Source organism: Lissotriton helveticus, chromosome 11 (assembly GCF_964261635.1).
Source record: "Lissotriton helveticus chromosome 11, aLisHel1.1, whole genome shotgun sequence".
Taxonomy (NCBI): domain Eukaryota; kingdom Metazoa; phylum Chordata; class Amphibia; order Caudata; family Salamandridae; genus Lissotriton; species Lissotriton helveticus.
In genome coordinates this window covers 795,109,733-795,129,429 of record NC_136072.1, presented here as the reverse complement: position 1 = coordinate 795,129,429, position 19,697 = coordinate 795,109,733, and the positions used below count along the sequence as shown (strand labels likewise).

The window sequence follows — 19,697 nt, the reverse complement described above, 5'->3', positions numbered from 1 at the left end:
TTGCCTTGTCCGTCTTTCTCAGCGTCCTTTGTCCCTTCCTTCGCGGTAAGTCTCTTCTCGGTGCCCCCTTGGAGGCTCAGACATCAAGATACTCAGTGTATTGATTCTGCAGGCACACCCTGGTCGTCCTCGATGCTTGAGAGGCATATGTCCCTCAACGAAGGTTGTTACTGGCTCTGTTGCATGGCTGCGTAGTGGTCCTCTCTCTGCTTTCGGCGTACCAAGAGTGTCTTCGACACAAACACCATGCAGGCCTTATCCTTGTGATCCTCTGGCAGGCAGTGGTGACAGACGTTGTGTGGATCGCACTGGACAAACTTGTGATGGCTCTTAGGGCAGAATTTGAAAGGGGTATTTTCCATGGCCCCAGCCTTGCCATGGAAAATACCCATCCATGTGGGTCGCTGGCTCGTGTGAGTTACTCAACGAAAAATGGTATCCGGAGTTTCCTTCTATTCTCCGGTGTCTTTGTAGTCGATGATCTGTAGTATTCGTAGACAAATACTTCGATTCTTTTCAGGGATTTCGCCCAAATCTTCGGAGAGTATCCCTTTGCTTCCTGACAACGGCGGAAAAAAGAATCTGAAGATGGGTACCACGCACAGCAACTTCCGGGGTGTCTCTGGCATCACACAAGAGATGGACCTAGCACCAAATGGCAGTTGACAAAGCCCCAAACAGGAAAAACAAAACCAATAAATAAATAAAAAGAATATTTCGGAACCAACCACTAGATGGCGCAATAATGCACAGCATGTGAATCCAGAAAATAATTCATGCTGCAAAATTTAATTTCCTACAACCACAGACCATCATTCTCTAATAGCACCTGAAGTTCTTCAATGTCGGTCAAAGATGCGGTTCTCTGGCCGGGTGCGCGGTTATCGACCAACAGTCCTTGCAGCTGGCACTGGAGTAGTCAGCAATTGTTTTCTAGCAGCTGGAGTCAAAATTCCAATGGCTAGCCTAGAAGTTTCCAATGAAAGACTCGACAACTTTGCAAACTTCCAGGCCCAACATTAAATTGCAGGAATATGCAATGCTAAAGAAGAATGTTACGTTTCTGTAGCACAGGTACAACATCACAATGGCTTCAAAAGTCACACAAGGCTGCATATCAGGACTAAATCACCTTCTATAAAACAACCATGCTGAAGAATAAAGTCACAACATGTAAGGGAATGAAAGAACACCAGGGAGGGTGAGGTGAAAATGGCACATTACAGAAGCAAGACATCACCCTGAAACCATCTTTATTTCTGGAAAGCAGCACACAGTTGGCAAAGTATAAACATTGTTCATTGCACTTTGCTACTTAAGATCCCTCTGGGTTTCTGAAATTCAGCTTTCCATTTCAGGGATGCCAGCATTGTGGTGAAACTTTTTATGAACACAAACAGCACCAATAAAAAATAAAATTAAATTAAAGGAGACAAACCACATTGAAATGGCCCACGTTTCAGGTTCTGCCAGCGCAACTACCCCCAAGGTCCCCTCCCTAATCCAACATTCTCTTCCCCCCAATGGAATGACATGTTACAAGCCATGGAGCAAACTCCAGCTCAGAATATGCTAGCTGATACAGCAGAGATATTTTACCCGCGCAATGGCAGTGATATCCTTGGAACAATGTGTACAGCAGAGCAATTCCTTCTGGCTTTTTGTTTTCCTTTAAATATTTTTTCCTTTCTTATTTTTATTTTTACACTATGTACAATTTTGCGTTGTGCTTGTTGATACATTGTCAGATAGAGGGACAGGGGAATATGGTGTTCAAAAAGACCCTGCACCTCCAAGCTCTGTGTCCATTTCCTTTACAAAATGGAGGGTTCCCTAAACTGAAGGAAGAAGGAACTTTGATGTGTCCTCCGATCACATGTCACTACGAAGGGACAGTTTTCCAGGCTGGGAAATAATCCAACAGAACAGCGGGACACATTAACTTGGTTCAGTTGACTCTTCTGCTGTAAATGTCTGAGTGGGAAATTCAACTTGGCTTGGCTGGTCTGTAGATATGCCTCCACCTTCACTGTGCAAATGGCCTTGCCCTGTTAACCTCGTTTTTTGGTGTCCTTCCCCTTCTGTCCTGGCTAGTAGATGGAGGCAGTCACATACCTAGGAGTCACGTAGATGGCTAAACCCTTGAACTGCGTATTGTTCAATACTCCTTATTGACCCCCAATCTAAAGCAAAGGCTTTAAGGTGTTGTCTGATGGTGTTGTATGTCCTTAAGGTGCCCAGAATCGCCCACCTCTTCTTTCCCCTACATTCTTAACGCTCACCAACAGGACGAGCACAGACACAGAAGAGGAGACGGATACTCCCACCGCTGCACAACTAGACACATTGAGAACTACAAAGTGTCACACAGCTGTAGAGCATCCTAATGCATAGACTGTTCCATCTGGGTAACGCAAGGAGCGGATGGCAAGTCATTTGATACCATCTATTGTATTCATTGCACAGTAAAAGATTTTTCTTGGAGTGGGAGGCTCTTTGAGGAAGAATGTCAGTGGCCACCCTCTATTTTAAAAGCCACTAAGAGTCAAACATATCTCCTGACTGAAGCAATCCACATCCCTTGCAGATGGTACAGAATGGTGTTCACATCCAGCAGCGTACTGTGCAGAGTTGATGCAGCAACACGTAGGGAACCACCTTCTCACCCTTGTGTTCCAAGCCTTCCACGGAGGCTTCATGAATGAACAGAAAGAAAGCCTGCTGGGAATTGCCAAAGGGGCAAAGCCCTGGACAGTCACAAGCTATGGCTCATCTCCATGTCAAGAGGGAAAAGATGGGGAGGGATGTTGGTAGCTGCTAGTCAGTGAGTGAGGTCATGACTTCAATCAACCTCAGTTATGCAACAGATGGGGATGCAGAGGGGAGTCAATACAACAGCATGAGACTTCCATGTGGCTCGCATTCGACTGTGCTGTTCTGCCACAGAAATGTAATCTCAGTTGTTTTCAAAAAGTGATAGCAGATCGTCGTTGCCACTGTTCGGCAGATCAGGCGGGCCGAGGTAGGAGAGGAGCTCATCGGGGTTTGTCAGTTCTGGAAGAAGCTAAAGGAAAAAAAAAAGTATTAACAAAAGCGAGTAAGAGATGCATATTAACAAGGCAACACAGAGTACAATGCAAACTTCAACGCTGCATCAATATGCAGGGCAAAGAGATAAAGAGTACCTGAACGGTGCACACAATGAAGCGAGACTCACTGGGGCAAGCAAGAAAAATAAGTACTATGTCTTTGTGTGGCTTGTACTTAAACAATGGGCATCAGTGCAGGTAATCACTCTAGACCTCTATTGTCCAGCCTAGACAATCTAAATTGTAAATGTCAATTTTTAGGTAAATGCAGTGCTCAATACTGGGGGACATTTTGTACCGGGGGAAGAGGGAGATAAAGGGGTTGGCCAAGATTACCCCAGGCAGACCAGCAGAAATTCAAATAAAAGACATGTTTATACAGCAAACAACAAACACTAGACACATGAATCCCATCAGTTCCACCACACTTCTGTCAACAGCCGCAACCTGTATTGTATTGTAATTGCATTTATATAGCGCTTACTACCCCTGACGAGGCGTCGAAGCGCTTTTTCGGCGGGTAGCACGCTACTCCGGGACCCACAGAGGATTAGTGTTGAATTAGTATAGTGAAACATGCAAGTACATTTTAAGTGGTGAATAGGTTAGTCAGTTATTTGGATTTGGAATTATAGCAGAAGGATAGATGAAATATGAGGTAATTTCAGTGGTGTATATTAGTCTGTTACTAGGAGTGAGAAGGATAGAGGATGGATAAAAGGAGAAGAAAGATTTGCATTCATATAACACTTGTTACCCCTGATGGGTGTTGAAGCGCTTTTTGGCGAGTAGCACGCCACTCCGGAACCCATAAAGGATTAGTGTTGAAAATTAGTATAGTATAAATATGAAGTAATTTGAGTAGTAGATATGTTATTCAGTTATTTGGGCAGTATATTAGTATAGTTGAATATGGAACATGGAATTTGAGAAGTGAACATGTTAGTCTGTTAATTTTTATAGAAAAAAAGGATAGTGGAGGGATAAAAGAGTGAAGGGTTTTTTTTTTTATGAGAAAAAGGGCAGCATTTCTGTCCCTAGTCCCGATCAGTCTCGAACAGGCCCAAACAGGCAACTACCCTTGTCCTCTCCACCCTTAACAGGCCCAAACAGGCAACTACCCTTGTCCTCTCCACCCTTAGCCTCGACGCCCGGGCTGAGACGCCCTAAGCCTGGCCTTTTTTTTAGCCCTAGTAATCAGGTGACCCCTTCAGCCAATGGGAACCCTAGCCCTAACATTATCCAATCACAACATTAGCCCTAACTTCTAGAACCAATAGGAGACCAGGACCTTGCAGCCAATCTTAACCCTAGTCCAAGCACCCAATCAGTTCAAAAACCCTGATCTCTACGTCCAGTAAAGGCCCTAGCCCTACCACTAGTCCCAATCCAAGTCCAAGCAGCCAATGGTACAGGTAGCCCTAGTCCCTACTTCCAATAGCAAGCCTAACCCTACTCTTAGTCCTACACCTGGTCCAACAACCAATCACACCAGAAGCACTAAATAGCTACTTCCAATTGAAGGTCTAACCCTAGCCCTAGTCCCACCCTACTCCCAACAACCAATAACATAGGAAGCCCTAGTCCCTACTTCCTATAGAAATCCGAACCCTAGCCCTAGTCCCAACCCTGCAATGATTGAATCACAGACCGAGAAACCAGTCAGAACCCTCAAATACCCAACCAATGAGGACATTAACCCTAACCCAATAGAAACACCAGATACAACCACCAATCAGTGTACACATGTGCCAACCACCAGCACACCATATAAGGTCCCAGCAACCTCAGACAAGGTTTGCTGGCCAGGGAGTTGGAAGCTGCTTGCTCCTGTTCAGAATCTCCTAGGAGACAGACAGGCTCAATCCACAACTTTGGACTTCAGCAGGTAAAGGCTTCACTAACTCGAAATCTAACAATACTGTTTAAATAAAGCTTTACTCCCCCTGCTGGCCAAAAAACGAAGTGCAGGGGCCCCAGTAAATACAGCTCACAGAAGCACCCTCTGATGTAGAAAATCCCTGTAGCTAGGGGGGGGGGGGGGCAGGGGGGCTGGCCTCACTGGCTTGTGAACACAAAATGGTGGCTGGGGGTGCACTGTTTGAGCACACAGGTCTAAGCACAGAGCAAAGGAGAAATTTGGAGGGAAAACAGATGGGATGATGTTCTGCAATACCAGAAAGCTTCTTTGTTCACTGGAGTATGGATATGACTTACCTGGTGAATATGAAACCTAACAAGTACAGGAAAAGAATGGTCATGCTAGTGTTGCTCGGATAATACTGAATATAATTTCCGTTCGCTATATGAGTCACAGATGTGCTGCCATCACAACAACACTCCAAGCAGAATGTAAGGTTATGTATTCTACCTAGCACAGCACAGAGATACGTTTGTGCTTATAATGCACCATGACGAGGAAGGAATATCTTACTTGCCCTGTAAGCATCTGTGTATTGTGTAGTGCTGTGGATTCACATGCTCTGCATAATCCTGCCATCAAGTGTTGAGCAACCTTTTCCACTAAGAAGTCTTTCGAGTCACAAAGTATGGTTCATACCCCTAAGATTGGTCATTCGCATGGACATTGACTTCATTATTAAGATTGTTTTTCGCACGGTGGGTGAGGATGATGCTTGAGTATAGGAAAGGAAGGTTTGATGACCATTCAAAAGGAAGAAAGAGAAAAGTGATCTGCAACAAAGGCTTCAGGAGGGGTAGGCGGGAGCATGTGAATCTAAGCATCTGTTTGTGGTGTGTAGTGCTATAGACTAAGTAACATATTCCATTTGTGACATGTGTGGCTGAGGATTCATGTGCTCTGCATACACTGAGCAGATGTGCAAAGCTATTGTCCACTCCTGGGAGGTACTCCACTGGGAGATACTTCGCTAGAGGGTGATCTTGTGATGAAGGGCTCAACGCCAAATGTTCTGTGCTAGTGCCGACAGCTGCAAAGAGTGTGTACCCTCCTGGGTTTGGAGGTAATACATGGCTGTCATGTTGTCAGTCTTTATAAGGACTACTTTGTATTGAACATGGAGGAAAAAAACTTTGCGTTTTAACTGAATGGCCAGTGGTTCGAGGAAGTTGATTTTGAAGCCCTATTGTTGCGGTGTCCACATACCCTCACCGGCACTGACTGGAAATGTGCCCCCTAACCCAGAAAGGGAGGTGTCTATCATGATTGGCACCAGTAGAACTGGGTCTAGAAAAGGCAGGCCCCATAACTGGTTGCTGCTGCAAAGCGCAATGGATGCTGTCCCATACGAACACTATTTCTGTGACCACTGTGCTGCTACGCACTCCTGCAGAGGACACAGGTGTAATCTTGTATGGGCAACTATGGCTATGCAAGAAGCCATCATGCATTGAAGGTGCATTACTGTTCTGACCATCAGGTGGCAGCGATTATTTGGGCCTCGACAGGGGTGACCTTGCCCAGTGACTTATTGAACAATGCACCCGGTAAGGGCTGGGCCTGAAAGGGTTAAAGGTGAGAGTTACTATTTACTGTGAAGCCCACATTGTGTAGAAGGCTTACTGCGGGTTGAGCATATGAAAGATACTGTTACCTGTTTGCACTCTTGATCAGCCAATCATACAAGTAAGAAAACATGTGGATCCCGCTCCCTCTGATTCCTGGTGCTCCACCATCTCAAACTAGAAATGCGAGCTGGCCTTCGGACTGAACTCGGGGAGAAGGGGGGGGGGGGGGGGAGCCCCAGATAGACCTGCCTTCAACTCTTCCAAGATGTCTCCTTCCCAGAAGATGTTGGGGGTGTACCTGCGTTCTCCAGTGTGCTGACATTCAGTAACACATCTCACCAAGACATCATTCAAGCCTTTATACCAGGTTTAGTTACGGACAAGTACAGCTCGAGAATAGTTTCATTCACACATGTAACTAATAATTCAATATGTAATCAGCCTGTCGGAGGCTTTGTCATGTCTGGACATCTCACAAATGCTTCTATACATTACTGGACAGCCCCTTCCTCTCCTACTTGTCACATGCAGAGGTTTGAGGTCATCCACCAAAGACAAGGTTGTTTCTTTTCATTCCTTGCATAATTGGGGATTTAAAGTAGAGCCTGCCCAAATTGAGATAAGTGAGAGGGTGGGGAATAGATTGGGAGCATGGATTATAACCATTAACTACAACTACTGGCATTCTGTCTTGTCTGCTGATTGCAGGAATAACGTATACCGTCAGTAGGTTCGGAACCTGGCCAGGCATCCACTGGCTCAAACAGATGAAATTGCATTTTCCCTAACACGGTATTGCTTGCAGACCTTACTCTCCTCCCCACTATCAACACTTGCGTCTCTCCTCCCTACTATCAACGCTTACGTAACACAGCTTATCATGCCCTTCCGGAATGAGTCTTCCCAGTCTGCTTTCACTTTATGCATGCTGGCTATTTTCCTACTTCACACATTCGATCACCACCAACATCTTCCTAATGTGTACTGTACTGTATCTCAAGCAATGTGGGCTTCCCTTGTCCCAGTTGTCAACATTGAAGCTTGAAATAGTTTAGATTCTTATGCTGGGTATTATGTTGAAGGCGCATAAATCCAGGGAAACTTGAAAAAGCGGTGTAGACCAGTTACCTTATTTTTTTCCTCACTTTCCCGGTTTCCTGCAGTCACCGTGTGTTCTCTATTTGCAAGCTTACAGGAGAAACTCTGAACATCTTGTGCGTGATTTAATAGTAGATCCAAAGCTCTAGCAGGCCGAGGGTATGCCAACCCCAGTTTAGACTACTGTCACCCTTAAACCAGCTATAGTGCAGCCGACGCATGCATTGTAGTACTCCCCTCAAAGTTCTCAGTGACCGAGCATGCATGCAGGACAAGGAGATTTAGGCAGGATGCCTAGAGGTCACAGAGAAAAACGTAGGCTGTGGTGCACAGGATCCGGGTCTTCCTCTACGTTGTCTTCATCCAATGAGGTCATTACAAAATACATGTCATTTGCTGACTGTGGGGCTTAGTAGCATCATCATTGCTTTCCTGATACGAAACAAGTTAGCTGTAATTTTAGTTTAAAAGCTTGGAGGGCTTCTAGATTCACATGCTGTTTACTACTCTGCCCGCTTGGGTACGAAAGTGTACATAACATCGTTTTTTTTTATTACTGTGAGCTTTGACCAAGTCTTAAGCTAGTGAGCCCACAGAGACCCCAAAACATGTCTCCCTTTTAGGATGCCCCCCCTCAACTTCATAGCACTGCCTTCACTCTAGAGATGCAAAGGTCATATGTGAATCTTAAAGAGTTCTACGCTGGAATAAGTGACTTACTTTTAACCATTGGTTTCGTGCAGGTTTCTCCACCGAATAGCTCAGAAGCTACTAGCTCTCCAGCAACATGTAGGTTGCTTTCCTGTGTGCACCTCAGCCTACTTAATTAGAAGCCATTATTTGGTTGAATTAATGTATTCATACCACAATTGAAATAAGTGTATTCGAGACAAAAATGTGTGAATTTTCAGAACTCCTAGGCTGATGTTTGGAAGAAAATCCCTGGATTTTCAAAACATATTTAAAGTTGATTAATGAGTGACAAATCAAGTTGTTGGGGACGCTAATTACCACGATTATAAACTTGCTGTCAGAGGCACTGTAGTTACAGCTGGTATTTAAATACAAAGTTGAGGAATATCAAATTGATAACGCCTTTTTCATAAAAATGCTGGCAACCCTGTCTGATGAACTGAGGTAATCACTTATAGTAATCTGTCATGGAGAGAATCTTTTTTGATGTTGTCACAATCACCACACTGATATTAGTAGCTTAGTATGATTTTCATTGAACATAAGCAGCTCTTATTATGGAAAAGGTTGGAGACCCCTGGTTTAGTGCTTGTTGCACTATAGATTCACATGCTTTGCACACGCCTGCCATCTAGTGTTGTGTTTGGGTGTTAATAGTTGTTTTTTTGTTTCGCACAGTGACTTTTGGTTTCATGGGGACTCGTGATGCCTCCCCTAAAACCCACAATGCACAAGGACAAGACTCCACCTTAAATTGTGTTTCTCCCTTTCTGGTAAGTGTTAGTGTGAAATTGAGAAGCATTGTAATGTCCGAGCTGGAAAACAAAGCGTGCAGTGTTAAAGCAGAAAAGCATCAGTAGCATTATGAGAAATGCTCTTTTGCTCTCGCATCCAGGCAGTGGGTAGGGAGCATGTGAATTTACATTACTACAAGCTGCAATCCGATTGTTAAAGGTAATGTATACAGTTTCTTACCTGTCGATTTAGTTTTGCAGCTTGAAGAATTTTCTGGATTTACATGTTGTGCATTATTCCACCACCGAGTGGTTGGGTCCGGAATTGTTTTATTTGTCCTCCTTTTTAGGTCTCGCCTAGGCAGCACGCAAGCACTGCTCTAGGAGATGACCTTTAGAAATTGTTCAGCTCTTTTCAAGCACTCGTGCTGGCATCCACCTTGCGGGAGCAAACAGCGGCGCACGTGCTAATTGAAAACAGATGGCCTGCGCGCCGCTGCTCACTCTCGTGGATGCCAGCACAAGCACGAGTGCTTGACTAGGCTTGTGTTTAACTGGCGCTTTCAGTTTCTTGGCGAGCGTGCTTTTTTCTTTATATGCGTCTCACCGTATTTATCTTTTCTGCTCCCGATCTAGGTTGCCTTCCTGAACAGGTCTGCTCGTGCCCACGCTGTGAAATGTTTGCACGTTCTTTGTAGCACAATTGGGAAATTCATTTTTATGATTTATAGCACCCGATTTCAAATAATGTTATTTGCCTCCCGATGTTGGTTGTACTTTTCTTACTGACTAATGTATCATGTTCACGGAAGGCTCCTTAAGAGAAACCTGCACACAGCACAATCTAGTGGGAGCAGTCTGAATACGCAAGTGCTAAAAGAAATGAAGGGCTGAATTTTGATGCATTTATTAGCTTACACAAAAACAGAATATTCGTTATGAATTCTTTTTTGGTTTATTTTAAGGAAGGGGTATTTGTGGATCTGGAGAAAAAAAGTCTTGAAACTACATTAGTGGCTTTGATGAAGTAACTGTCACTCGCAGCTGAGGATTCAAAACTGGTGTGATGCATATAAAAGACAAAGACGCTCGGAGCTCAACCTTATGAAAGAGAAGCAACGTCTGGATTTAACAGAAACACTAAACATTGCCAAGTTAATTGTTAACAAGCATTTTGCGTGATAGTAGATAATGTCACCTGCCTTCCCCAATATTGCCAAACTCCCAAAACATAAATTTTCTCAAAATATTTAGGCTCCCTCTTCTATAACTCCTCTCTGTACCTTATCTCTCTCTTCATTATGCCTTTAAGTAATCTCACCATGTGTCTCTACTGTTTCTATTACTAATCTCGCTCTTTTGATACCTTGTCTCTCACTTTTTGCTCTGCCTTTCAAAGCTATATTGTCTCGTCATGTGTCTCTATCCAATTTCTACAACTTATGTCTCTCGGTCTTGTCTCTCTCCATTCACTATGCCTTTCAGTTCTATCTCTATATATCTCTACCGGTTTGTTACTAATCTCTAACTCTCGCTTTTTCGCTATCTTTATACTTTCTCTCTCTCTCTCTTTACTCTGCCTCTCAAAGCACAATTATCTCTCCATGTGTCTTAACGCTCTCTGTATCCCATCTCACTCAATATATCCTCTCTATTACAAGCACTAATACTATCATTATTTTGCTATCTCATAAAGTTGCTATCATAACACACACTATCTACTTCCCCCTCTGATTCTGTCATTCTCTCTCACTTCCTCTATCTCTCGCTCAAGCACATACATATACACAATTTCAAACTCATTCTCTCTCTCTTACTACTCTCTCTACAACTCTTTATCCTTCCTCTAGGTATAATTCTTTAGATTCAATTACTCTCCTCTCATACTAACTCCATCTCCCTTGCTCACATGTTTATTCCTAACCCCCTATACTCACAACATCTTAATTCAAACTTTTGTTCTCTATGACTGATATCAATGCTTCAATATACATTATATTATACTAATTTCAAACTAATATGCCCCGCTGCCATTACAAACATAGGCCAAAACCAATAGCTATAGCTAAACACTTATAAGGTGACCAAGACGTGACCTTTTGGCTATGCCAATGCTTGTTCTTTCTTTTTTGTTGGTGGTGGGCATCGACACATCACAATTTGGTGACCTTCTGTGACGTCGACGTGCTTCCTCCGGAATCTCCCACCTTTGGTTGCCATTTTCGGATTCTTTTTTTTCCCCCTCCCTCTGGTCTCATCTTTCTTGGTGGAGGAGGGTGGGTTGGCTAGTGAATCCAGAAAATCCTTCAAGCTGCAAACCTACACCGTCATGTAAGAAACTATACGTTTTGCAGCATCAATCTTTTCTGGATTAACATGCTGTGAATAGACTTTGTAGCGGTTTGCTAGTCTTGTGGTGGAAGAGGAGCGCTGGTTTGTGAATATAGGTTGCAAGACTGTCAGACTTGTGCTTCTTTATTCATTTGAATGTCCACACAGTAATGTTTTGTGAACGCATGCACTGAAGACCATGATGCTGACATGTAAATCTCTTGAATTGGAGTATTGGCTAGAAATGAAATTGGTTGCTCCTTTCTTTCTTATTGAGTGAGCCCTCGGGGGTCCTTGTAATCTTTACCCTGCTTGTTTGTGGCATAATTGTATAGCTTGTGCAATCCATCTTGCAATTGTGTTCTTGGCTACTGGCCTTACCAGAAAACTGTTAGCAAAAGATACAAAAAACTGCTTTGTCTTTCTGTATTCTTTTCAATGCAATACATGATTGCTCTTCTAGTGTCAAGAGTATGCAATGCTTTCTCTGCATATGTTTCTGGATTTTGGAAGAACCTTGGTATGTGTATGGTTTGGTTTATGTGGAATTTGGATACCACCTTTAGCATTAAATGTGGATCAGTTCTCATAACGATTCAGTCGTTATGTATTTGGAAGTAGGGTTCCTGTAGTGTTAGTGCTTGCAGTTCACTAACTCTACGCAGCGATGCTATTGCTACTGAAAAGTAAGTCTTTAGTGTGAGCATCTGTAGTGTTGCCTTGTGTAGCAGCTAAAATGATGCTTTCATTAGCTGAGTGAGTACTATATTAAGGTTCCATGTGGGTTCCGGGCATTGTCTTTGGTAGTGCGATTCTTTGTGCCCCTTCTAGGAACCTCTTGACCACGTGGGAAGTGAAGAAGCTCTTCCCAGTTTGTCCTCTTGTATATGCTACAATTGCTGCTAAGTGTACTTTTAGTGATGTATAGGTTAGTTTGTTATGTAGTAAATGTTTCAAGTACTTCAGAACTTTTCTTTCTTTTGTGATCTTCTTGGAAAGGAGTTCTTTGAGGCACCATTGAGACTATCTTTTCCATTTTGCCCTGTAACATTTTCTTGTTGTTGGCTTCCTTGCCTCTCGTAGAACTGCCATTGCTTTCTGGTAGTTTGAGGTGTTTAAATTATATGTCCTCTCAGGAGCCATGCTGCAAAGCTCAGGCTCTCATGTTCTGGGTGAAGTACTTTTCCTTCTTGCATTATTAGTAAGTCTTGTCTTTTTGGCAATTTGGAATTGACCTTTGAGATATCTCCATTATCTCTGAGAATCAATTATATCTTGCCCATTGTGGGGCAATGAGAATCACAGTCATGTGGCTGTGTTTGCATTTGTTGATTACTCTGTGGAGAAGTGATATCGGGGGTAAAGCGTAAGCAAATATCCCTGACCAGTCTATCCATAGCGCATTCCCCAGGGAATGATTGCAAGATTGCCTGGAAGCGAAGCGTAGGCATTTTGCATTGTGGGATGTTGCAAAGAGGTCGGTCGACTTTTGGAGTTCTCCATTTGTGAAAAATGTTGAGAAGTTCTGTTTGTTTTTACTCCCACTCGTGAGATTACGAATGTCTGCTCAGCCGGTCTGCTTCTACATTGTCCATTCGGGCAGGTGTATTGCTATTATGTTTATGTTTCTTGGGATTGCCCACATCCAGAGTTGCTGAGCTAGAGTTGAAAGTACCCATGATGGTGTTCCTCCTTGCTTATGTAAAACATGGTGGTTGTGTTGTCTGTTTGTATAAGAATGAATATGCTACTTACCAGTATGCATCTGTTCTTGGCATGTAGGGCTGCTAACATTCATATCTTAGCATTAGATCGCCGCCTAGTGTTGGGTCCGGATGATCGCACATTGTTGTCCTGGAAGAGTCTTCGAAGTATCCTGAGATAGGTGGCTCCTCCCCTGGACTACAGTGCGCATGGGCATCGGCTCCATCCCCAGATTGTTTTTCGCCATTGTGGCAGAAGATGGAGTGAAAGGTGTAAAGGATGTCCATGCTAATGATTGAATACAATAGTATATCTGCAGCTGCGACAGGCACCGGGGAGGAGGGTGGGCGATATGAATGTTAGCAGCCCTACATGCCAAGAACAGATGCATACTGGTAAGTAGCATATTCAGTTCGAGGCATGTGGGCTGCTAAATTCATATCTTAGCATAGAATACATAGCAGTCCCTCCATCAGCGGCGGTTGCCCGTGCCAGCTGCAGAAACCTGAAAAAGTGTCTTGAGAACAGCCTGTCCTACAGCAGCTTGCTGCTTGGAATGCACATCTACACAGTAGTGTTTTGTAAAGGTATGTGGTGTAACCCACGTGGCTGCTCTGCAAATGTCCTCTAAAGGAATGTTCCCTAGGAAAGCCATGGATGCCCCCAATTTGCGTGTGGAGTGCGCCCTTGGGGGTATTGTTAAAGTGCGCTTGGCCTTTTGATAACAGATTTGGATGCACTTAACGATCCACCTGGCTATTCCTGCTTTGGAAATAGGGTTGCCTTTGTGTTGTGGTGAGAAGGCAACAAAAAGCTGCTTTGTTTTCCTAAAAGGTTGTGTCCTGTCTATGTAGTACATTAACGCCCTCCGTACGTCTAACGTATGGAGCATTCTTTCCGCCACCGTTTGCGGGTTTTGGAAGAATGCCGGCAAGTCAATAGTTTGGTTGAGATGAAACTGTGACACCACCTTCGGAAGGAATTTGGGGTTAGTACGTAGCACTACCCTATTTGGATGAATCTGAATGAATGGCTCTTGGATTGTGAGCGCTTGCAGCTCACTAACACGCCTCAGTGACGTAATAGCAATTAGGAAAGCTATTTTCCACGTTAGGAACTGGAGTTCACACGAGTGCAGTGGCTCAAAAGGTGGTCCCATCAGTCTGGTGAGGACCACATTGAGGTTCCACACCGGAGCTGGCAGTGTTCTTGGGGGAATGACTCGTTTCAGACCTTCAAGGAAAGCTTTAATGGCAGGCACCCTGAAGACAGAGAGATGCTGCCTATTCTGAAGATAAGCTGCTATGGCGGATAGATGTATCCGAATAGAAGTGTACGCTAGATTGCACTTGTAAAGATGTAGCAGATAGCAAATGATGTTAGGGATAGATGCATCTAGCGGGTTGATGTCATTGGCTGTACAGTAAATGACAAAACGCTTCCATTTTGCAGCATAGCATGCTCTTGTAGTTGGCTTCCTTGCCTCTTTGATGATGTTCATGCATTCTGGAGGTAGGTTAAGGTATCCAAACTCTAGGACTTCAGGAGCCAGATCGAGCTGTTGCGGATCTGGATGCTGAATTTCTCCATGGTTCTGCGTCAAAAGTCTGGGCGTGAGGCGCAGTCTTTGATGCGGCACCACTGAGAGTTCGAGGAACGTGGTGTACCATGCTTGGCGAGCCCACGTTGGAGCAACCAGGATTAGAGTCATCGCGTGCTGCCTTAGCTTTCTTGCCACCAGCGGTATCAGAGGGGCTGGCGGAAAAGCGTACGCAAATTTGCCTGACCAGTTCATCCATATCGCATTCCCCTGCGACTGTGGGTGATGGAACCTGGCGGCAAAGTGTTGGCATTTTGCGTTTTCTTTTGTTGCAAACAGGTCTATCTCCGGATGACCCCACTGCTGGAAGTACGGGTGGAGTACAGAGGGGTGTAACTCCCACTCGTGCATTTGATGGCTGTATCTGCTGAGCAGATCCGCCATCTGATTGTCCTTGCCCGGGAGGTGTTCTGCCATGAGGAAGATGTTCCTCTGAATGGCCCACCGCCACATGCCCTGAGCCAGATGAGACAGCTGTGGCGAGTGGGTGCCCCCTGCTTTTGAATGTAGTACATCGCGGGCATGTTGTCCGTCCGGACTAACACTACCTTGTTGCACAGATGTACAATGAAGGACTTGAGCGCCATGAAGATAGCCATCAGTTCCAGATAGTTGATGTGCATCTTCTGTTGCTGCGTCGTCCATAGTCCCTGCACTGTGTAGCAGATGAGCTCCCCATCCCTGGAGAGATGCGTCCGTTGTCAGGATAATGTGTGGCACTGGGTCCTGGAACAGTCGGCCCTTGCAAAGGTTGTGTGGATTCCACCAATGCAGAGAGTCGTATGCCCGACTGGTAACCAACACTAGGTCTGTTAATTGTCCCTGAGCCTGTGTCCACTGATTTGCTAAGCACTCCTGGAGCGGGCGCATATGTAACCGTGCGTGAGGGACTATGAAGATGCAGGAGGCCATCATGCCTATCAACTGCATGAACACTCTCGCTGGAAGTGATTGTTGTGGTCTGAACTTCTGGATTAGAGACTGTATGCTGTCTATCCTGACTTGGTTTGGTTGAGCCATGGCCGTCAGGGTATTGATCGTCGCACCTAGAAACTGCCGGACACGTGCCGGCTGAAGATGCGACTTTGGGTAGTTCAACGAGAAACCTAGATCGTGAAGGAGGTGAATGGTAGTCGACATGTCCGCGGCGCACTGTTGTTCCGACTTGGCTTGAACGAGCCAGTCGTCCAGGTAGGGGTAGACATGTATGTTCTGCCTCCTGAGGTGCGCTGCTACTGTCGCCAGACACTTGGTAAACACTCTTGGGGCTGTGGTGACTCCGAAGGGTAGGACCTTTAACTGATAATGCCTGCCTTGGATAGTGAACCTGAGGTATTTTCTGTGGGACGGGTGTAGTGGAATGTGGAAATAAGCATCCTTGAGGTCCAAGGTTGCTAAGAAGTCCCCTTGGTTTAACAAGGGAAGAATCTGTTGCAGTGTAAGCATATGGAAATGTTCTGACAGTATATACAGGTTGAGGGGACGCAGATCCAGAATGGGTCTGAGAGATCCGTCCTTCTTTGGAATAAGGAAGTACAGGGAATATACCCCCGTGCCTTCCTCTCCCACTGGCACGAGCTCTATTGCGCCTTTTTGCAGCATCACCACCACTTCCTGCTGCAATAAGTGCAAGTGCTCTGCGGACATAGGCCTTTGCCTCGGTGGAATGTTGGGTGGAGTGGATTTTAACTCTAGACAATAACCGTACTGGACAAGTTGTCGCACCCACCTGTCTGTGGTGATGTTTCTCCAGACGGGCAGGAACTGCTGTAGTCTTCCCCCGACAGGTGTTAAGTGGTCGGGGGGCAGTGACAGAGAGTCACTGTTTGCTTGGGGTAGAGGAGCGGGAGTTGTTGTTCCCTCTGCCGCGTCCTCTGGCGCGGTTTGCTCGGTAACCCCCCTTGTTCTGTTTGGGGTACGAGGATTGTGCTCCACCTCTAGAGAATTGTGATTGTTGACCCATCTGTCCTCTGGTGACTCCACGCGCACCTGAGCGACGAAAATTATTGCCAGGAAACTGTTGTGATTGTAGGGCCCCCATAGACTTAGCAGTTTCGGTGTCTTTTTTAATTTTTTCTAAGGTGGTGTCAACATCTGGACCAAACAGTCTATCAGGATTGACTGGCTGATTAAGTATGGTTGTTTGAATGTCAGGTTTAAACCCCGATATGCGGAGCCACGCCTGTCGTCTCAGCATGACGCTAGTGTTAATGGCCCTAGCGGCTGTGTCCGCGGCATCAAGTGCACACTTTATGGCTGCGTTGGAGATCAGTTTTCCCTCCTCTATAAGCAGTTTGGTGCCCTCTTGAAACTGCGGAGGCAGGTGTGGTAAAACTTGCTCTAGGGTGTCGTAATGCGCCCTATCGTAACGTGCCAAGAGTGCCTGTGTATTTGCAATACGCCAAAAATTGGCAGCCTGTGCAGCTACTCTTTTGCCTCCAGCCTCTAGCACTTTGGACTCCTTATCCGGGGGAGGAGCTTCACCCGTTGTTTGGGAGTTGGCCCGTTTGCGGGCATTTGCGACCACCAGGGAGTCAAGCGGCAACTGGCCCCGAATGTATGCAGGGTCTGCAGGTGCTGGTCTGTACTTTTTTTCGATACGTGGATTGACCACTCTCGCCCTGGTAGGTTCTTTAAAGATGTCCGCAGCATGCTTGAGGACCCCTTTGAGCATAGGCAGTGTCTTTACTGTCCTTTCAGAGACTGAAAAAGTGTCAAATAGAAAGTCTTCTTCTACCGGGTCAGCATGCATGTCCACATCATGATTAGCAGCTGCCCTCTCAATGAGTGCATGAAAACCTGCAGAATCTTCTGTAGGGGATGCACGTGCACTGAAAGGCTGTGGGTCTTGCCCCACATTTTGGGTGCCTTGGTCACCAATGTCATCATATGAATCTGGCTGTGCATCTGGTTCATTGATGGGGAAAGTGTATTGGTCATCTTCATCATATCCCTCACCCTCAGTGTTCTGGAGAAGGAGTTGGGCTCCTTCTTGGAGGAGGCTGGATAGGTTCCATGAGGCCTGAAGCGTCTTGGGGAAGCTTTTTCTTCTTCAGGGGATGACATAGGAGTCCACTGGCTGTGAAGTGATCCTCCTCTTGTAAAGGGTCAATTTGCCTGTGTCTGCGTCGATAAAACGCTCAGAATCCTCTTCTGAGTCGAGTAACCGACTTGAAAGTGCCCCTGCCGTTGAAGAATCCGACTTCTTTGGCGTCGATTTTGTTGAAAAGGCCTTCGGCGCCTCTTTTGGCGGCAGAAGGAAGAGAAGTTTACCCGCAGGCTTCACCGGAACGTCCATCGGCTTCTGTGGCGATGGCATCGGAGCAGACGTAGCAGAGGCCTTCTCCCTGATTCTCTGTAGTGAAGAGGCAATGAGGGACGCGTCACTTACAGAGGCCTTTGGCACCGACGAGGAGGTCTTGATCTTGCCCTCGGATCCGATGTCCTGTTGGCCCTTCTGTGTTTTGGACGATGATGCCGCAGCCGCCGACCCAGAGTCCTTGGACCGATGCGCAGATGTGCCAGCCTTCGATCCTTGTGATTGTCGGCTCCGTCTCGACCACGCGTCCGACTAACGCAGTCCCAGTCGGAACCGGAGCCGTGTCGCTGGCTTTGGCGGGCTTTGCTGGCGTCGCAGCGGTTGACCCGTGCCGACCACCCTTCTTAGAGGATCCCTCCTCCGGCGCCGATTTCGAATCGACAGATTTCTTCGACTTCTGTGGACCGGAGGTCGACAGAGTCGATGAAGCAGCGGGTTTAGCCGTTTTTGGTGGTACGGCCGCCATCTTCGGGACGCTCGAATCCATAAGTTTCGGTTTGGGGTCGGCCATTTTAGGTGTAGTCGATACCGTAGGTTTCAGTTTCGGTTTCGATACTGGCTGCGCAGCAAGTATGTCCGTGGCCGGGCCAGAAGGCGGGGCCGTGGCTTGCGGTACGGGGTCTTGGGTAAGGCCGACAGGCGATCCCGTGACCCGTTCTTGATCTTCGTAACCTTCGGGGCATAGCTCGTCCCCAGAGCTATCTTCCGCGGCCCCATAAACCTCTTCGACGTTCCCTACCTCGTCGACGTATTCAAGGCCTTGACCCACGACTCCGTCGTAGTCTTCCGGATCTGCCTCGACCTCCGTCCCGGGCGGGGAGATTTGAAGATGATGGCTCCGGTCCTCCTCTTCTTGATCGCCGAAGATGTTTTCGGGATCCGGGGCCGCTTGTCTGGCCTCAAGGCGCACCGCGCGCCGAAGCTCGAGTGTCTTCTTGGACCTGAATCTTGCGCAGGCCATGCAGTTGTCTTCGTTATGGTCTGGTGAAAGGCATTTGTTACAGACCGGGTGCACATCTATATGTGGGTATTTTGACCCACAGAGCGGACAGTTCTTAAACGGACTCCGCTCCATGCCGAAAAGTTGCGTCGTGTCGCGATGAGAAGGCCTCGATGTCCGAAGAGTGAAACTACTCCGCTGATTCCGACTCCAAGAGACGTAAGAACTCGAGACCGTGCGCAAACAATACCGACGTAAGAATATAAGGCCTTTTGGCCGTAAAAAAGCTAGTTTTTCTCGGTTCCGACAGAGAGACGTCGAGACCGCATCCGAACCCAATGGCGGAAAAAAACAATCTGGGGATGGAGCCGATGCCCATGCGCACTGTAGTCCAGGGGAGGAGCCACCTATCTCAGGATACTTCGAAGACTCTTCCAGGACAACAATGTGCGATCATCCGGACCCAACAATAGGCGGCGATCTAATGCTAAGATATGAATTTAGCAGCCCACATGCCTCGAACCTGTCCTTCCGTAGAGCTCTTTCTGGAAGGCTTTTAAGGCTAGGAACTCTGTTTTTACCTCTATATTGAGGTGCTGCAGAGCATCCTGCTATGTCCACAATCCACTTGCTTTGAGGTTGTTCATGTGCGTTTCCCATCCTATTTGTGAAGCGTCAATTGTTATGGTCACTGCTGGAG

At 46.2% G+C, this 19,697-nt stretch overlaps 1 protein-coding gene across 5 annotated transcripts in view; it reads right to left on the bottom strand.

Annotated features, from left to right (window-relative positions):
• Positions 1-1,236: 1,236 nt before the first annotated feature.
• The window catches only part of ZMIZ2 (zinc finger MIZ-type containing 2), a 360,252-nt gene continuing 341,791 nt past the window's right edge, over positions 1,237-19,697 (bottom strand). For all 5 annotated transcript variants that reach the window (XM_078666775.1, XM_078666773.1, XM_078666776.1 and 2 more), the window contains one exon: positions 1,237-3,064. In XM_078666775.1, coding sequence (XP_078522901.1) covers positions 2,957-3,064 — 108 coding nt within the window. In that variant the 3' untranslated portion in view covers positions 1,237-2,956. The remainder of the gene's footprint in view (positions 3,065-19,697) is intronic.